We start from the raw sequence: 18,932 nt of genomic DNA on the forward strand, positions 1-18,932 counted from the left end.
TGTGTGTTCTCTAGGAAATTCTTGGGGTTGGTGAGGATGAAGCAAGGTTTTGATGGGTTTCTGAAGAAGTCCTTTCATGTCATAGGCGAGCCCTGTAAAAATACAGAGGACCACTGACCTAGCATCTCTGAGCTCTCAAACTTTTAAAAAGAAGTAGGTTGTTTAACACGTGCCTGAAGATGGGGGGTTGGATCAGGTCCTTCCAGCTTAAGCAGGCTCTGGCTCTGCAGCCAGCTTTACCCCATCAGAGGTGAGCCATTGCTGCTGTGGGGAGGCAGGCTGTAAAACAGAGGGTATGGACATTTTTCAGCTTCACCATCACCAAATATCTGAGGGTTTGGACATTTTCCACTTCACTGTGACCATTCAGGCAGTCATTGTTTCTCAGAACCAACTTTGTAACATGAGGAGATTTTCCTCAGACGGATCCAGAGGTGCTTGAAGGTGGCATGTCAGTCATAATTTTTCAACTTTGCCCTGCCCGTGGTCCTCTTGGCATCCTGGTGTCCAGGACCCCATGCTGATTGCTTCCTGTCTTGTTCCTCCGTGTTGCTTCCCTCCCCTCCCATCTCCTAAGAACTGGAATCCCGTAAGAGGATGCCTCCTTTGAGGGTAGAACAGGGCACGGGCCATTGAAAGCACATGAATTCGTTGAATGACCGTGTGCAGCTCTTACCTTGTCCTTAGCTGTTGGGATGGAAGCACACTCTGCACTTACTTTTGCAGAAGGGAAATGGGAATAAAGAGACCTTTAGGAGATTTCCAAAGTCAAAAATTACCTCAAATTCACTTCCATTTCACTGGCCCTTCTGGTACACAGACTACAGCAGCCAAACCAGTCCCAGGACTTGGATAAAGAATGGGATGACTTAAACCAGCTTGCTTACCTTCCTGTAGTTCATGGGGTTGGGGGAGATGTCTCAACAGGCAAAAGCGCTTATGTGCCACCAAGTCTGATGATCTGAGTTTAGTCCCACATGAAAGTGGAGAGAGAGAACTGACTCCTGCAAGTTGTCCTCTGACCTATACATGTTCATGCCTGCACACACACACAAGCACACACACACACACACACACACACACACCCCACAGGGGAGGGGGACAAAAAGGGCCTATGGGGTAAGATATGTTTCCTTATTTTTTCAAACAAAGTAATACACAAATTGCCCCCACTTTCTTCCGTCCCGTACCAAGCTTCGACTAAGACACACGCTCAGCTGTATTGTTCTCCCCATCATGTGCTCCCGGGCATCTCAGCCTCCTCACGTTGTCTCCTGCAGCGCAGCGTGCGGACAGTGCGCACTGACCTTAGGCACAGGTGCGCGTGGGCACTGGGGTAGACAGAGCAAAAAGAAGGTCGGGGTTGCTGGGAAGTTTGGCTGAGACCCAATGCTCTCCTCTAAGGGAGTCAGTCAGAAGGTTTCTTGTTTTCTCGTGTGTGCGGGCCCCTTCCTCAGCACTGCAGGACTCTGGACAAGTGACTTTGTCACTGCCAAATCCTCATTATCTTTGCTTCTTCCGGATAAAAAGGCCACGAGTCACACACCCTGGGGGAGCTAGGATGACATCAGAGATTCTCGGACCTGGAACAGAAGCACACTGGGATCTCGGACTGTCGAAAATGAGATTCCTGGGCCCCACCTCTGCAGGCTTTGACTCACGGAGTCTTGGGTGGGGCTCAAGAATGTATATTTTTTTAAAGAGGTCCCCTGGGTGGCTCAAATGCTCAGGCATGTTTCTGAACTGTGCCTTCCAGTGTCATCCAGTCTAGATGTGTTACCATTCTTTCCTGTGCAGAGACTTCCCTATGAGAGTAGGGGACATGGGCTCCTGGATAAACAGAAAATTCAAAGGGTTTCCTAGGAGCCAGAGGCCGTCAGTAAGAGGAGGGAAATTGAAATAGAGTATCAGGGTGTCTGGTGAGATGAAAACTTGGGGAGAAGTTGAGTCCCACAAGGAAGTAATATTCTAGTGATATTCTGAGGGTGATCAGAAGATACCCCCCCATTCAAGTCCCACCCAGGGGAGCCAGGAAGAGGGTTATCTTTTCTTCCTTTCTGCTCAAGGGTCTCACCTTTTAACTTTCTGATAACGGTATCTGCTAGAGCTCCAAGTGGGCGATTAAGACTGTGCTGTCTCCCTGGAGGACTTCCCACAATCCTGCTTAAGCTTTCGAAGTGCTCTCCCTTGCAGGAAGACACGGCAGACCTCCCCTCTGCAACAGGACTTTTTCTGGATCCCCTCTTCATCACATCCCCCACCTCTGACTTCCCAGAAAGCAAGGACTAGGGAATATTGGCAGCTCCGGAACAGAGACTGGGGGATCTTTTCTATTCACCCTCTAGCCTCCACTCTGATCCAGTCTCATCTTCCCCAGGGCCACACCAGGGAGCAACAAGATTACAAGGAGACCCCGGCCTTGCAGTAGTGGCTGGGGTTCAAAAGAGGTCTCGGGGTATAATACCAAAGCACAGAGGTTCCCCATGTCCCCAGAACGGAAGACCAGACCTACTGTCACATCTTTAACTTACTGCTTCCTCCTCCTCCAACCTAGTTCTTCGGGTACCAAAAGTCCTAGCGTGTGTCCACTTCACAAACAGGCTGAGGTCTTCTGTTTTCCTCCTCTCTCTGCTACTGACAACAGAGTCAGTGCAACCTCTTCCAGGGGCCTTACGGGCTCTACTGTGTATCCTCAGACCTCTTCCTTCCAGGACTGTGGAAGAAGGTTTTCTTTGACTTGAGGTGGTGGGGGTGGGGGTGGGGAGGGCGATATGCAGGGCAGGAGGGGCTGCTGCTTATTGCTGCCCTCTACTGGAAAGACAGATCTGGGTAATAAGCCAAACCCTAAAGTGGACACCCTTAACCATGCCAGAGGACACCAGGGCAGGCTTCTCACAGTCCAGCATGCGTGGAGCCAGCAAACAGAGTCAGCTCTCCCAGGGCTCTGGTGCCTCCAAAGGAGCTGAATTTGGGAGGTCATCGGATGATTTGGGGAGACTCTCAGGCTTCAGAAACTTTTCTCTCCAGGTTCCCTTGATTGTAAAGTCTTCTTCCGTGCAGTCTCTTCCATAACAGGATCAGCCCAGTGACATACACCGAGCAGGGGCTCTATCTATGACAGATGCTGCCCTGTCACATCTGTTCATCCCTAGTACCATTCTGACTTTTGTCTCTTGCTCCCACAGGCCTCAACACCTCCCAAGCCCAGAGTGTTCCCGTCATCAACAGTGTGGCCAGCAGCCTGGCAGCCCTCCAGCCTGTCCAGTTCTCCCAACAGCTACACAGTCCTCACCAGCAGCCCCTTATGCAGCAGAGCCCAGGCAGCCACATGGCCCAGCAGCCCTTCATGGCTGCAGTGACTCAGCTACAGAACTCCCACAGTAAGGACACCTGCGTGCCGGGGTTGGAAGATTACTGGCTTGGTTTTCCCAGTCTATTAGCAACCAAGGCAATTTCTTAAGCTTAGCTCTTGGGATGTTGTTCTTGCTTTTCTACCCTCTTCTCCGGCCCCAAGGCTCCAGAGGAGGAAGTTTGCAGATGAAAGTATAGGCCTACCGTTCAAAGGGGAGTTGGCAAAGCCCGTGAAACACACAGCAGTTTCTCATCCCAAGTCCTTGAAAATCTCATCAATCGGCCACAGCACATTCCCTCAGCACCATCTTTGCAGTCATCCGCAGATGGTCAGAGTTGGCACGCAGCTTGTGATCTATTTGCCTCTCTGAAACAGATGAATTTTCTGGAGTCTTAAGTGCCCACAGCCTACACACCCTGGAAATCTCTAATTGAAAACCATGAGGCTTGGATGGAGATATAGCACTTGCCTAACAGGCATAAGGCCCTCAGTTCAATCCCTGGCACTGAGGACAAAACAGACAAGGGCTGGAGAGAGTCAGTAAAGCACTTGTTATCGAATCTGAGTTTGGACCTCCAGAAATCTGGGTGTGGTGACATGTGCCTATAATCCCAGCTCTGGGGAGTGGGGACAGGTAGATCCCTGGGGTTCACTAGCCAACGGCTTAGCATACTTGGTGAGTTCAGGCCAGTGAAAGAGCCTGTCTCAAAAAACAACACAGATCACACCAGAGGAGAAATAACCGAGATTACCCTCTGACCTACCTACACATGCATGCAGCCAGGCACACACACCTGTACATGCATGTGCACCCACACATAAGTGACTATATATACAGCATAAAAACCAAACAAAGTAAAGCCATCAACTGATATGGAAAATACCTCCTGTCCTCTACCAAGCCGAGGATCACCAGAGTCTCTGCCACGTGCAGAGGGTCCCCACATTCGGTTTTTATGCCTTCCTATCCCTGCCTTCCATCCTGACCTCAGGCCTCTGCTATTCTGGCCAGGCCTGGCTATAGCTCCAATTTTCAAGTTAAGAGATTATAGAAGGGGGGATGGACGTCTTGCCTACTACAGGAAGTATCTAGTCTAGACTAGTCTTAAACAGCTATATAGCCACTAGCTACCCTGCATCTCGTTTTCTCCATGCATAAGACAGGCATGTTCATAATTATGAACATGAAGTAAAAATATGGGTGACCTTCCCTTCATAAGCCTAAAGCATTGCAGAAATGCAAGTGTGTTTACTAAGTCACTCTTAAGAGACAAGGAGGACAAAGGGGACCAGAGTCCTTCCTCCAGCTGCGGCAGGCAAACGACAAGTCTGAGGTTGAACTGCCCGGTTCAGCCTTCTTTCCTCAGGGCTCAGTCCTGATTCAGGCCTGCAGGGCTGGTTTCTAAACAGCCCCTCACATTCCAATCTCATATCTTTGGCTTTTAAAACTCTGCCACAGCCCACAGCAGAGTCTAGGACCCACATGTGCCTCACTCTCCTTCCCCTAGAGTCTGGGTCCCCTACTCACCTCACAGGCCTTGTGGGGATGACAGCATCCCAGTGTTCACCATGACCTGTGGGGTTGCTCAGATCCAGCAGGCCTGACTAGCCATGAAGAGAGAGCCCAGGAGGATAAACCAGGAAATAACCAGCAGCCAGTGACCTTCACCTCCATTTCATACTGGAGGCCTCCTTGGTAGGGTCCATGTTTTGGGAACATGCTGGTCCCTCCCTCGTGGCCAGGCATCCACATGCTTTCATTAGCTAGTCAGGTGACCTAGGATCTACATGATTCTTAAGGATGGCTAACATGAGTCACAAGGTTCCAGATGTGGCAGGCAAGTACCAAATATTGAGTCACATGCAAGTCTCCTTTTGTCTATTCTTCATATTTCTGTGACATTGTAAGGCTTTGATACCATTGTAGTGAAACTGGAATAGCCCAGAATTATATAGTTAATTGCATGTGCATCTAATTACTATTGTTAATCCGGCTAGAACTCTGAAGGGAAACCTGGAGTTTGAATCGCGGCGTAAACAGTAAGCACACACCTGAGCATAAGTGTTGTGTTGGCCAGCAGGCATACTCCACATGCACAAGGTCGCTTGTTGATGCTTAGGCTCCTAATATTTTACCCAAAGTCAGGGAAACGAAAGTGTGCACAGGTATGTATTTAGTTCAAAGCAGTTTACATACAATCTTTTCCTCTACAATAGATGTCATCCTTATTTTACAAGGGAGGAGACCAAGCCAAGATTGAGCACCTTGATTACAGAACTAGGATTTTTCCATAGGAGGAATAAGAACTACAGCTTGGCTTATGGTGGTATTGTGACTGTGTGTATATATTGAGTTCGTCTTCTCTCTGTCTCTCCAGTGTATGCACATAAACAGGAACCCCCTCAGTATTCCCACACCTCCCGGTTTCCATCTGCGATGGTGGTCACAGATACCAGTAGCATCAATACCCTCACCAGCATGTCTTCCAGTAAACAGGTAATGCCAACCAGAGGGGCCAGGGTGTGCATGTGCATGCATGTGTATGCGTATGTGTGTGTGCATGCGATGACTCAGACTGTCAAGGTACCAAAGGAGTGAGTATATACTCATACATGGTTTTATTATGAGACTTTCCTCCAGTTACCTGCTAAAAAGAACCCCTGAGCTCAGAGGGCAAAAGAGATGGGCCACAGGCCAAAAGGGCTTATGGCTCCCCAACAAGAGTATTAAATACAGACTGAAGTTGGATGGGTCACTGGAGTCTGGATGGCATAGTGCTGTCAGATACTGGAATTGAGCATTCTTGACTGAGATGGTTGATGATCCATGGAAAGGGTTTTTCCAGGATGGGATGGGAAGGTCAGGATGTCTGTTGTGTCACCAGCTTTGCAAAGGTAGTCAGTGAGGAAAGAAAAAGATGAATCAGGAGTCTTGGGACTGATTCTCTTGGTCCAGGACCCATACCACGCCCAGGCACAATAAGCCCAAGGACCAACCTAATTGTGCTAACCCTTTGGGGACTCCCCAGCAGGCAGTGTGACTTTTTCAGAGGTCTGTTCCCATTTGATGGTTTATTAAGAAACTTAAATTCAACTTCCTGGTGTATACAAAAGTGAGGGGATCCAGCAGCTTAGTCACTGCCTCAGAGGATGAGTAATCCCTCCTCGCAAAGAGGTGATGGAGTAATAAAGACAACCAGCCAACAGGGAGGGATGTAGCTCAGACAACCGGACAGGACACCGAGAACTAGAAAACAGGACAAGACGTCTGAACACAGTTGTGGATTCCAGAGTAACACAATAAGACCTTTCAGCAGTCAGGGTCTGTGTACTGTGGGAACTGTTTGGCTTCTATCGATTGCTAGATAAGGAGGCGACAACCTTGAACTTCATGTCAGAAACACTCATCAAGGTTTGATCTCATTGATGTCTCCCTCACCCCACCCCCCGAGCCCCGCAAGTCACACCTCACCCACTGCTCCAAGCTTCTGAGCAGATTCTTTCATGGGCTCAGGAGTCTTGACTCCTTCCTTGATTCATCTTCTTCTGGCCCTAGCACAGTGGTTCTCAACCTGTGGGTCATGACCCCTTTGGAGTCGCATATCAGATATTTACATTACGATTCGTAACAGTAGCAAAATTACAGTTATGAAGTGGTAATGACTTAATTTTCTGGTTGGGGGTCACTACAGCATGAGGAACTATATTAAAGGGTCACAGCAGTTTTGGAGGGTTGGGAACCTAAAGTGAAGTAGGGCAGCGTCTACTGCTTCCTTTGAGCCTTCATTTCTTCATCTTGAAAATAACTGTCGTACCTTCTACTTGTTTCAAGGATTTGGAGAGGACATGCATATTAAGTGCCTGGCGTATCTTGGATGCTAAATACATAGCTTGGGTTGCTGGGCTCCAAAGTTGGAGGCAGAAGGAGAGGTGTGTGGGACCCACTCTACCATCCTTCTCTCACCCAATAGAAGATTAAAAGACAACCCTCCCTCCTGACTACTGTGCCATTTCCCACTCTCTTTGTAACCATCAGGGAAAACATTTATCTGTGCTCACCAATCTCAGTCAGGGAGGCAGCCAGGCGCAGCAGCCCTCCTTGGGAATACCTTCCTCTTTTAAAGGTTTATCAATCCATCTACCGCTTGGGCAGCCCTAGACGGGGCGGTGATTAATTAGCCCTGTCTTTCCCACATTGACTTTGATGCTTGCTTGTTGAAACGAGTCCTCTGGATTCAGGAAATAGTATCTTAACCCGCTTCAAGAAGCTCCCAAAGATGCTGCCGTCTGCCCCCACGTGGCTTCTGCCCTCCGCTGGGCAGTGACTAGTCAACCTTGAAGTTGGCATGAGCAGCTTTCTTGACCTATTAGGAAGTTGTTTCTATATTCCAGGACATCTCATAAGTGACCAGATCTTTATCTCTGCAACATTGTAGATGTTTATTATACTAATAAGAATTAAAAATACTCAGGTGGGCATGATGGTAACCGCTTGTAATACAAGACACAGGAGGCTGAGGCAAGAGGAGCATTGTCTCAAAAGAAAAATGTAATGGCTTTGTAGTGTGTACCTCTCTCTGGTGAACATTGTCTCATCATTTTCATTCAATTGCAGCCTTCTAAATTCAAAGACATAAACTGAAACCCAGACTGGAAAGTGACCTACCCAAGGTCATGGAGATGAACTTAGCCCCCAGACATCAGTCAGTCTTTGATTCCAAATCCTGAACTCTTTCCATTTAAACACCTACCCTCTCGCTTGAAAATGCTCACGGTAATCATCAGTGCTTTTGTTGTTGTCAGTGGTTAGGAACTCGAGAAAATTAAACATTATGCTAAGTTCCAAACAAAAAGCTTGCTTCAAACCAAAGCAGAAGGAGGAATGGAAGAGGGTAGACTGGAGTGAAGATGGTCTACACACTCCCTGTTCCAGAGGCACCAGGGACATGAGCAGCTTTGCTCTTTCTTCATTTTAAAATGAGGAGACAGTGCTCTCATAAAGAAACGCTGACAGAGAAGGAATATAGGAGAGAGATGGTTTCAAAACCATTGCTAGGTGTTAGGGCATGTGAGATATGGGAGAGCCTGGGTCCTTGGTCAAATATGTTCTGGGAACTGCTAGGTTAAACAGAGCCTGCTGGGAAGGGCTTCTCAGAACAGTCCATGTGCTGACGTGTGTGTGTGTGTGTGTGTGTGTGTGTGTGTGTGTGTGTGTGTGTGTGTGGAACCAGAAACTAGTGCGTGCCATACCTGGGTCATGGAGATACACCCTGGACAGTACTGTTTTATAGGCATTGTACAGTGGTAGGAAAAGCCAGGACACCTGAATTAATTCTGACACCATCAGTTCCTGCTGTGTGAGCTTGGATTGTTCTCCCCCACTAAGACTGCTGCTTGCTTTATAAATGGGGAAACCCTACCCTGTCTCACAAGTGCCTAACCGGCTGTCATGGGCATATTCTGGTGCAGTGGGAAGCTCCCTCTACATTCCTTCTTCTGTCTGTGCTCTTTTATGAAGCCATTGTCTCCCCTTCTGCCTGCTTCAGCATCCACCTCAGTGTTTGGTCAATATGTAATCATAGGAGGCTCTGGCAGCAACATGTCTCAAGATTATGGTCATTTCTCATGAAGGCTCATCATCTTGGGTCTAGACTCTAGATCACTGTTCCCCTTGTTGCTTAACAGACAGGTTCTCTCTCTCTCTCTCTCTCTCTCTCTCTCTCTCTCTCTCTCTCTCTCTCTCTCTCCTTCTAGCAAAAAAAAAGCAAGTGGTTCAGGAGCCACCCATAGTACCCAAATCTTTTGTGTTTTACCAGATTCTTGGGCCATTTGTGAATATTCAGTGAGTGAGTGGATGGGTAGAGGATAGATGGATGGATATAGATAGATAGATAGATAGATAGATAGATAGATGATAGATAGATAGATAGATAGATAGATAGATAGATAGATAGATAGATAGATGAGGAAATGGATTCAGAACTGGTACTTTTTAGTACCTCCAATTTCCAACAAACATTTAAGGGGCTGTTCTACCATGTATTATCTAGCTAACTCCCCCCACTCTCTCTGCTAAGGAGATATTTTTTGCAGAAAACTAAGGCTCAAAGATGAAGAGGGATATGAATAATTTCACACAATTATAAACTTCACAGTACTCACCTCCCAAGAGCTTTCTTTCTCTCTTGTTTGTTTTGAGAGGATGGTTTGAGTGATTTCAGTGGCATCTGAAGCAATTGCTGTTTTCCTGGAAGATGGGTGAAAGCATGCTTCTGTTTTAGCAGGAAGGGAACAGTATTTGGGAACCTAGATCCAAGAGGAAGGATCTTTGACTGGCTTGAAACTCGCTATACAAACAAAACTGGCATCAATTTTGCAACGATATTCCTTCCTCTGCCTCCCAAGTGCTGTCTACAGGTTTCTGATAGCTATGCATGCTTAAGCAGCATGATAATGATGCAGGGTTGGGCATGTATAAGGAAGCTAAAACTAGACTGTAGACTTTTAGCTGATTCCAGAACTTACTATTGCTACTACAGACCTGCCTCAGGATCCTCCAGGGTGGAGTTTCAGGAGTCCTTAGCTGCCAAGTGTTCTCCTGTAGCTCCTGCCATCTGTCCTTTCTGGAGAATTTGTCTCTTCCCCTTCAGCTCTTGGGTGTTGTGCGTTATGTTCCGAGAGGTTTGTGACTGAGCTCCTGTGTAGCAGAGACTACACCAACCAATGGCTTCAGTCACAACTAGAGTGTGCAGGCTGTGAGCTGACCCTTGCTCCCATAGTTCTCTCTACCTACTCTTTCACTTCCTAGTTTATGGAGAGGTCAAGATAAGCCCCCGGAGGTACTGGCAAGAAAAGGTGGGCTGCTTCGTTGTGAGTCCTCTACAGCTGTCCTTTCTCGTCAAGCCTTCTTCATTATTCAAGTGAGGGACTCAAGATGGTCTGATGACTAGGAGTGCTAAGCCTGGGAGTTGGCCAGATCCAGACTCAAAATTCTACCACCTTCTACTCATGCCCTCAGGGAATATGTCAAGCCTCAGTTCCCTTCTGTATACAATGAAATCTCTTGCATGGGATAATTGCAAGGACTGACTGCAAGAAGATTACTGCAGTAGAACGTATTCCTCGGTGCTTGACCCAAGAGAACCTCAGGTCCACAGAAACTTGATCACATCTTGTTTCTGCTGCCAGTGACCCTGAGTGTGTCCAGAGAATGAGAAGGAAGTTTATAAATGACCAAGAATATTAATTTCCCCCTATAGTCTCACTCAGAATGTTTTTATAAACATCTATTTTTGTTTTTGTTTTGTTAGTGTTTTGCCTGTGTGTATCTTTGCACCATGTACATATAGGAGGCCAGAAAGAGGTGTTGAATTCCCTAGGACTAGAGTTATAGATGCTTATGAGTGCCATATGGGTGCTGGAAACTGGACTCCAGTTCTTGGTAAGAGCAGCAAGTGCTCTTAACCTCTGAGCTATCTCTCCTGTCCCTACCCGATGATCTTACCTCATGACTAAGCATGCAAGCTTTGCTATTGTAAGTCTTTATGCATTTTACTTATAGTCCATGCAGATTGTAGTTCCCACATCTCTAAAATTATAAATATAAAGAATACTTTCAATTAACCTGACAGGAATTAACAGCAGAAGTGAATTGTTTGTCTTCACCCATCTTCTCCTTTCTTCCTTTCATTTCAGTTTTAAGACCAGTGCAGGCTGGCTTCTAGACTCATACTCCATTATGTCCAGATTACTATCACCTCCATGTTGTGGATCTAGTGGCTGCTTTCCTATAGCATATCACAGCCCGTTACTCGCTCTTTTTCCCTTTGGAATTTTAGACACCATCTCCTCCTGTAACTCAGTACTCCTTCTCCTACCTTTAGCTGGCAACTCATCTTCTCAATATTGGAGCACTCAATATTGGAGGGGGGGCAAGGGCCACTCTTTGACCTCTTATCATTAATGCTCACATTACCAATTCCATGACTTTGGCACCTGTGATCTGTATCCAAGGCAGTTCTGCCCACTGAGAGTGCACTGACAGTGTTATCTTTAGTGAGACACATGCATGCCTAATATGTGCAGCACACCTCTCAAACTGAGCCCATTAAAAACAGGAACTCTTCATCCACCCGCCTCCACCGTTTCCCCATACCCAGATTACTTCCTTGTTTTATAATCCCATTTCTAAAACCCTTGCCCTCATTTCTCACAAGAGACCTTAATTCTTTTCTCCATACTCCACATCCTGTCCATCATTTAAGTTCTACTAGGAGTCCTTTAGAATACTTCCTAAATTTGGCACTCCTCACCACTCCCATGGGCACCATCTTAGCCCAAGCTCAGGCTTCTCTTGTCTCTAACTAGTCTCTTTCAGAGGCCGTTGACTCCCTCTTCTACTCTTACACACAACACTGTGGTCTGATGGCAGCAGCCTGAGTGATCTCTTCAAGAGATAAATCAAGCATATCCCTCCCCTGTCAAAACTCCCCTGTCGCTTACAAGGCTCTGGGTGGTCAGGCTACTGCTACTGCTGCTGCTACTATTTTCACACTTCTTTCTGCTCCTCCTTCGCTCACTGGGCTTAAGTGGAACCAGGGACTCCACAGCCAGCAAGTGGCCACACTCAGCGTGGTACATTTGGCCTCTTCTGCCTGAAGCACAATTTGTGGGGCTTTCCATGCTTGTTCCTTCGTTTGATTCAATTAAAATGTCACAACCTCCCTAAATGAGTCCCTCAAGTCAGCCTAACTTATCAGGCTTGTTTTCTAAGAGTGTTCATCTCCTCCTTTCTCTAAGAGCGTTCATCTCCTCCTAAAAGCTGGTGACATAGGATATATGCGTGTGATGTTTAGTGGCACATTGTTCAAACTCACTAGAATGTAAACTGTGTGAAATTATAGGCTGGTCCTGTTCACAGTTGCACACCCTGGACACATAGCAGGCACTCAGTAATGGGTTAAATGGATAAATAACAGCCACCTGCCTCAAAGGGTAGATGGAGGCCAGCAAGATAACTCAGTAGGTAAAGACCAGTGACCTGAGTAGTTCCGCAGCATCAGCATGGTGGAAAGGGAGAATTGACTTTTGCAAGGTGTCCTCTGACCTCCACACACAAGCCATGGCATGTGAATGTCTGTACACTTGCAATAAGTAAATGTTAAAAATGATGACAGATAAAAGGCTGTGTAAGTGAAGCCCTAAACACAGTGTCTGCACACGACGGAATTTCGGTATGTATTAGCTCCCACCATTATGTAACAAATACTCTGAGGATGAAGGCCTCAGCTACCACACCCCCAGACAGAGGATCATACAATGATCCTCTGTGCCAGCGTCCCCCATGGAACTGGATGTACTAGGACCCCAGTGCACACCTTATCAGATGTTTATGTTTAGACTCTGAGGGGAGCAAATAATTCCAGTTCCCTTGACAACATTTAGGGCTCTGCCACCATTTTATTATGTGAGCAAACACCTGATAGCTGGGAAGCCCATCCCTAATGACAGGTCATAGGATCTCACTGGCGTCTCCTTATCTACCCTTCTTGTTTGCCCTTCTATTGAAACCTGCGAGGTCACAAGCCATTTTCTCTCTCTTCCACCTGAAATCTGAAAATTGGAAGGGAAAGGGGAGGGGCTGATTGGGGGAAGTAAAGAGACTTGAGAGTGGGGGTGGGCAGAGGCAAGAAGAGGAGGCAAAGGGTATCAGAGTATCCTGACCAAGGCCTCAAGAATGTAGGAGGACCAGAAACCCAGCTCCTCACACAAATGCATAGCTCAGGCCCACTCTTAGGAGCCCTCAAGAGCAGCAAGAACAGAGGAAGGGGCCCGTGCCGGATATTCTTAATAATGACCATGCTAACACCTTTGAGGCAACTTCACCTGTGCTAATGCAACCAAGCCCACTCAAGCCCCCCTTCTATAGAGGCAGATAATGAAGCACAAAGAATAATCTGGCTGAAAACAAAGTCTAAATAGAAAGAATGCTGTTTAGCAACCAACCCAGGGCTCTGGTTCCATTCTTCCTGGTTCTGAACCATTGGACCATCCCAGCTCACTCTGAACCTTGCTTTTTAAAATCTGTCGTGATGTTGCGATAGCCTCATGGGGGTCATAGTTGAGAGCACTGATTAGTAAGAAAATAATGGGATAATAGGCCTGTGTTTATACCGGTTCATGAGTGTGATGTTTGTATGTTTGGAGGTAGCATCTTGAGAGAACAAGTCACTAGGCTGAAAGGAAAACCTGCAGTATTAACAAAAGTTGAGCCTGCGTCCTCTGGAAGAGCAGTCAGAGCTCTTAACCGTTGAGCCATCTCTCCAGCACCACCCTTTCCAAAGCCCTCTCCCTTGTTGGAACTTTGAATAAAGGGGCATTTTCTCACTGGCTTTATGGCCTTGCTGCTTCTGGTAGATGAGCAGCATCGGCAGAACCTGAGGAGTTCTTAGAAATGTACACTCCTTGGGCCGGTAAGTTGCCTCAGCTGGTGAAGGAGCTTGCCGCCAAACCCGTCAACCTGGGTTTGATCACGGAGCTCACATAGTGGAAGGGGAGAACTAACTCATACAAGCTGTCCTCTGACCTCCACATGTGCACTGGGGGTGCGCGCACACATGAATAAATAAATGTAAATAATTTTTAAACTACAAATGCAAACTCCTAGGCCTAAGAACCAGAAATGGATCTATGTTTTAGCAGGATCCTTGTCCTGATTGTTCCAACCAAGTTTGGGAAGTAGTGGTCTACGGTGCTGTGCTCTTAGAGGTCTTAGGAAGAGACTTCCACAAGAAGCCCAGAGCTCTTCACCCTGCTGTTTTGTGAGCTCTCTGAGCACTGTATAAATGTCATTGTCATAAAACCCCACTTCAGGGGTAAGGGCAGCAAATCAGGGCTATCTCAGGGTCTCTGGCAATGCACTTCTTTCCTTAGAATTGCCAGGGAAAGCTTTCCTACAGGGAATGTGCAATGCAGCTGAGTGCCCACCCAATCCCAACTCCCAACCTCCAGGTACTTTGCTGGCTGAGCTGCATGTCCTGTCCCTGGGAGAAGCTAATGGCCTGCGTACACACAGCTAAGCCTTTTTCCTCTCTCTCTTCCTCTGCAGTGTCCACTGCAAGCCTGGTGATGCCTACACAACCACTCACTTTCTGTGCAGCAACAAGGACCCCATTTTCCACACCATCAAGTCTCTCTGGGCAGCTGTCATGAAAAACCCAGTGACCCGACGAGCACCCTGGAGCCCGGGAGAGGTCCCTGCCGACCTGACACCCTGCAGGCACCTTGAATGACCTGCTCTCTCGAGGTGCAGCTTGAAGCCTAGCTTCTCTTCTCTGCAGTATTGTCATAATGCCTCTCCCAAGAAGCCAAGTGCTCTTGTTTCTCCCAGAGGTGGCTGGTGCCAAGTGGTGCACCAGGAAGCGAGGAAACCGTGGAGTCTACGCTGCAATCCTTCATCGAACAAACTGATGCAAAAACTTGAATCTGTTACTGAAATGACCAGTAGGACCAAGGAGGACGTGTGCTACTGAACTGAGCCAGACACTGTAAATACTGACAGACTCCCTCTCCCATCCCAGATGATCTCAAGATTTCTTCTAAAGAAGTAAATTTGTCCAATGGGTGTAAACTATAAACTATTGTAATTAAGTGCAATTTCCCTTCCAGGTATCTACCCCCACCCTGTACATATTACTAAAGTGTCTATCACTTTTCTTTGTAAAGGTCAGAGTTGAAATTCCAAGAGTAACTTGTCCCCTCCACACTCCCCATGAAGAAACACCCACAGTGGGAAATGAATCTCTTTACCTCCCCTCCGGCCACAGGGATGGCATACTTTGGACAGACTGCCAGCTAGCTCTGTTCTCCTGATGTTAAGACACACCTCTGGATCTCTAGAGGGGTGGGACATGATGCCTTAGCTTCCTGCAGGCCTGGGGCTCAGCCAATGGATCCTCCAAGAAATCCCAGGGCAAGGATACTGACTGGCTGACGGCCATCTCAGGAAGCCTCCCATTAAAGCAATTTATTTTGTCACTGCGCAGAGTCTCGAGTTTCTCATACCTTCTCCCCTGTTATGGTTTCACCAAGAACCCTTGGCCTGGTCTCTGAGCTTTCCCAGCGAGTCCACTGAAGATACAGTGTGTATCTGCTGGGTTGGCCTGCACTTGTGTCTTCTTTGGGTGTTAGTTTTCTCATGCTTTCATGTGGGAAACAGTCATTGAACCATCAGACATCACACGGATAAGGTCACACAGCTAATTCTGGTCTTAAAGAATGAAGGTATAAGGGGGAAATATGTAGTAGGGAACTTCTAAAATCTCATTTTAAGCATTGATTCCAGGCTTTTTCATGCCTTCTTGGCCTCTTAGAAGTGTCTGGGGCCAGGAAAAAGGGATCTTGCGGATGCCAACACTTCCTTGGTCCTTTCTCTGTTGAGGATACTAATGAATTCAATGCTGATTTGGGAGGAAGGATCCTACCTTGGCCTCAGTTCTGCCGCCTCTTCTGTGGCAAATCCTGTTGGCCTGTGCTTTTTCTACTTTCCAACAAGTATTTCCCAGAGAAAGTAGACGCAGGACAACTACAGTGACATTCCCTGGGTGGCAGGGTTTTCATATATCCCACTATACTGGAAGATGACCATTCTCAGAGAGCTGGGAAAATTTTGCTGAGGTCCTACTGTGTGCTCAAAGCAGGGACAGATAGACATAAAATACTGGTCCCTACTGGTTCCAGGACTGTAATTTGGGGTTGAGGTGGGGAGGAGGAAGTTCATAATTAGGTTGAGATGAAGCCAGGACAGGAGTGAGCACCACACACACACACAGATAGCAAAGATCCCCTTGCGCTACTCGAGGTGACCTGAAAGGACAAGTCCAGGATCTGGAGAGATGGCTCAGTTGTTAACAGCACTTGCTCATGCGGAGGGCCCGGCTTCAGTTCCTAGCACCCATGTGAAGCTCCTCACAACGACCTGTAGCTACAACTCCAGAGGACCCAGCACCCTCTTCTTGCTCTCTTGCTCATTTCAGGGCATGCACATACAGACAAGCACGTACATGCACATGAATAAAATCTTTCTTAAAAAGCTTTTAGAGGCCATGTCCAGTTCCAGAAAAGCATGAAGCCTCAACCTTGGCTGGAGCCCTATATATAGCCAGATCACACTGTTTGGGGACCAGCAAGAACCTGAATTAGACAGTTTAGGTTGTTTGGCATTGTTGCAATAACTCTGAGGACCAGAGGTCCTACTGATCTGCAAGGTCATCCGTATAAGGAGAGGGAGGAAGTGTACTTAGGTACAGCTGGCTTTGAACTCACAGAGATCCACCTGCCTCTGCCTCCTGAGTGCTGAGACTAAAGTGTACACCACTGCCGGGCTGTCTTAACTTTTTGTAGCCAAACCCTATTTGAACCAAGTTATACAGAAAGGAGAACCAGGTAGCTGATAGTCCCCAGAACACCGACAGGCCCTTCCTAACACCCCTTCAGCTGAAAGAGGTTAAAAGGTACCCATTAATGGGGGTCAAGGTGGAAACTGCCCAAGATTTGAAAAAGCCTCATCCGTTCCTCCCTTAATCACTGGCATTCTCTAAGCAATTTTTTTTACCCACCAAGCACAAACAGATGGCTTTTTCTCCCAGGACCCACTCATGTTCTAGGGAGCATCCTGGGTTAGACCCTCTTCATTTTACCATCCATGGGTAACAGATGAAATCCTTAATGAAAGCCTGTCTCAAGCGTACTAAACTGTTCCTGAGCCCAGTGGTGGTGGCGCCTCCCCTCCCAAGGTACAGATAGCTTGTCCTGTTTGCTGTGGAATTCAGGTGGATAAGAATACAATGCACTGAAAGTCGGAGCCCTCCACCCACAGTTGGGGGCAAGCCTTTGATAGGCTTCTTGGAGTCCAGATACCTTGATTAGGATCAGCACCGCAGTCATATGGAAAACTGTGATGGTAATAACCATACCTGATTTTTAAGGTTCTTTGAGAAGTGACAGGGTTAATGTCAATGGCTTGGATCTCTGAAATCTGCACAGGCTGTATTGGTATGCATTCTTTCTTTGTAGAGTTTTCTGGGCTGGGTTGATGCTTCCAGATGTCAATCAAGATTTCCTTATCACCTGTGTGGTGCTGGGCATTTGGTCAAATGCTTTTGTTTCTATGGTACAAGGCAAATGAGGTGGTAAACTGAGGCTTAGGAAGAGCAAATCCAAGGAGAGAGGGCTTGACTTGGTAGGCTTCGCCTCCCGCAGGGAGAGAAGATAGAATGAGACACATGGGAGGTTATGGAGATCCCCCCAGGAGGCTGGAACTTGTCCTTGTTCCTTAAATGGGGTGGGGGCAGAGAACAGGGCTCCCAGGAAGACTCTGGGAGCCAGGAAAGGACAAAGTCAGGAGGAGGCAGGAGCCAGCTGTGCTAGAGGTAAAGCTGGCTGATAGCTCCCTTTGAATAGGGAATTAAATGCATCAAAAGCCACTCCAGAAAACAAGCAATCGTCAGACAGCAGACTAACAGACTACATGGCGGGGATGATGACAGAGATACAGTTTCCTCCCAACTCATCACAGGGCCGCCATTCATAACAAACAGCAATCAGCTGACTACTGCCTCTCAGTCTCCTCCCTCCCCCTTTCTGTCTCTCCTCTCGTCCTCTCCTCTGACTCCTCCATGCAGGGGTCATTCCATTGTGAAAATATTGAATTGTCTGCTGAGACTTACAGCATGACTGTTTTATAACTGAATCCTTGGCATGTGCAGGACTACACACACACACACACACACACACACACACACACACACACACACACACCTGGATGAACTCTTTCTCCTGAGTATAGAGAGAAAAAAGGCTTTGCAAGGAACAGCAAGCAGAGGAAACACAGAGGGGACTATGTCAAAAGCAGAGACACCCGAGCTGGTCTCTTAAGACTTGCATGTGTGTATATATGCCAAGACACCACAGAAGAAAATCTTTCGTATTGTCTTTTCTCACAATATATGTACTGTTAAATTCTCAAAGGAAGATTTCTTTCCTTTGTCCTATTGTCTTGACATCTGTAATAAAATAATACAAGTTATTCCAAATTCATTATGAAAAGGATATACAAAGTTGGGGTTTTTTGTTTTGTTTTTCTGGGTTTTTTTTTTTTTGCATGTGTGTGTGTGTGTGTGGTTTTGTTTTTTGTTGTTGTTTGGTTTTTTTTTTTAGTTGTTTTTGTTTTTTGAGACTGGGTTTCTCTGTGTAGCCCTGGCTGTCCTGAAACTTGCTCTGTAGATCAGGCTAGCCTCAGACTCAGAAATCTGCCTGCCTCTGCCTCCTAAGTGCTGGGATTAAATGTGTGCACTACCACTGCCCAGTTGTATCTCTGCAAGCTCTCTGCATTGAATTATATTCCCAGCCCCTACAATTTGGGGTGTTTGTTATTGCTGTTTGTTGTTGAGATGAAGTCTTGCTATATTGCCTAACATGGCCCAAATTAGTGATCTTATTGCCTCTATCTCCTGAGCAGCTAGAATTACAAACTGTACCATGTGCCCACATCTCTCAGTGAGTGAGCCCTGTGGAGACAGAA

At 47.0% G+C, this 18,932-nt stretch overlaps 1 protein-coding gene across 4 annotated transcripts in view; it reads left to right on the forward strand.

The window, feature by feature from the left end:
• Positions 1-15,391, forward strand: part of Hnf1b (HNF1 homeobox B) — a 52,134-nt gene extending 36,743 nt beyond the window's left edge. For all 4 annotated transcript variants that reach the window (XM_005076928.4, XM_005076930.4, XM_005076927.4 and 1 more), the window contains exons 7-9: positions 3,186-3,380; positions 5,731-5,849; positions 14,460-15,391. In XM_005076928.4, the coding sequence (XP_005076985.1) occupies positions 3,186-3,380; positions 5,731-5,849; positions 14,460-14,480 (335 nt within the window). In that variant the 3' untranslated portion in view covers positions 14,481-15,391. The remainder of the gene's footprint in view (positions 1-3,185; positions 3,381-5,730; positions 5,850-14,459) is intronic.
• Positions 15,392-18,932: the final 3,541 nt, after the last annotated feature.

This window comes from Mesocricetus auratus, unplaced genomic scaffold (assembly GCF_017639785.1).
Source record: "Mesocricetus auratus isolate SY011 unplaced genomic scaffold, BCM_Maur_2.0 Super-Scaffold_100007, whole genome shotgun sequence".
Lineage (NCBI taxonomy): Eukaryota > Metazoa > Chordata > Mammalia > Rodentia > Cricetidae > Mesocricetus > Mesocricetus auratus.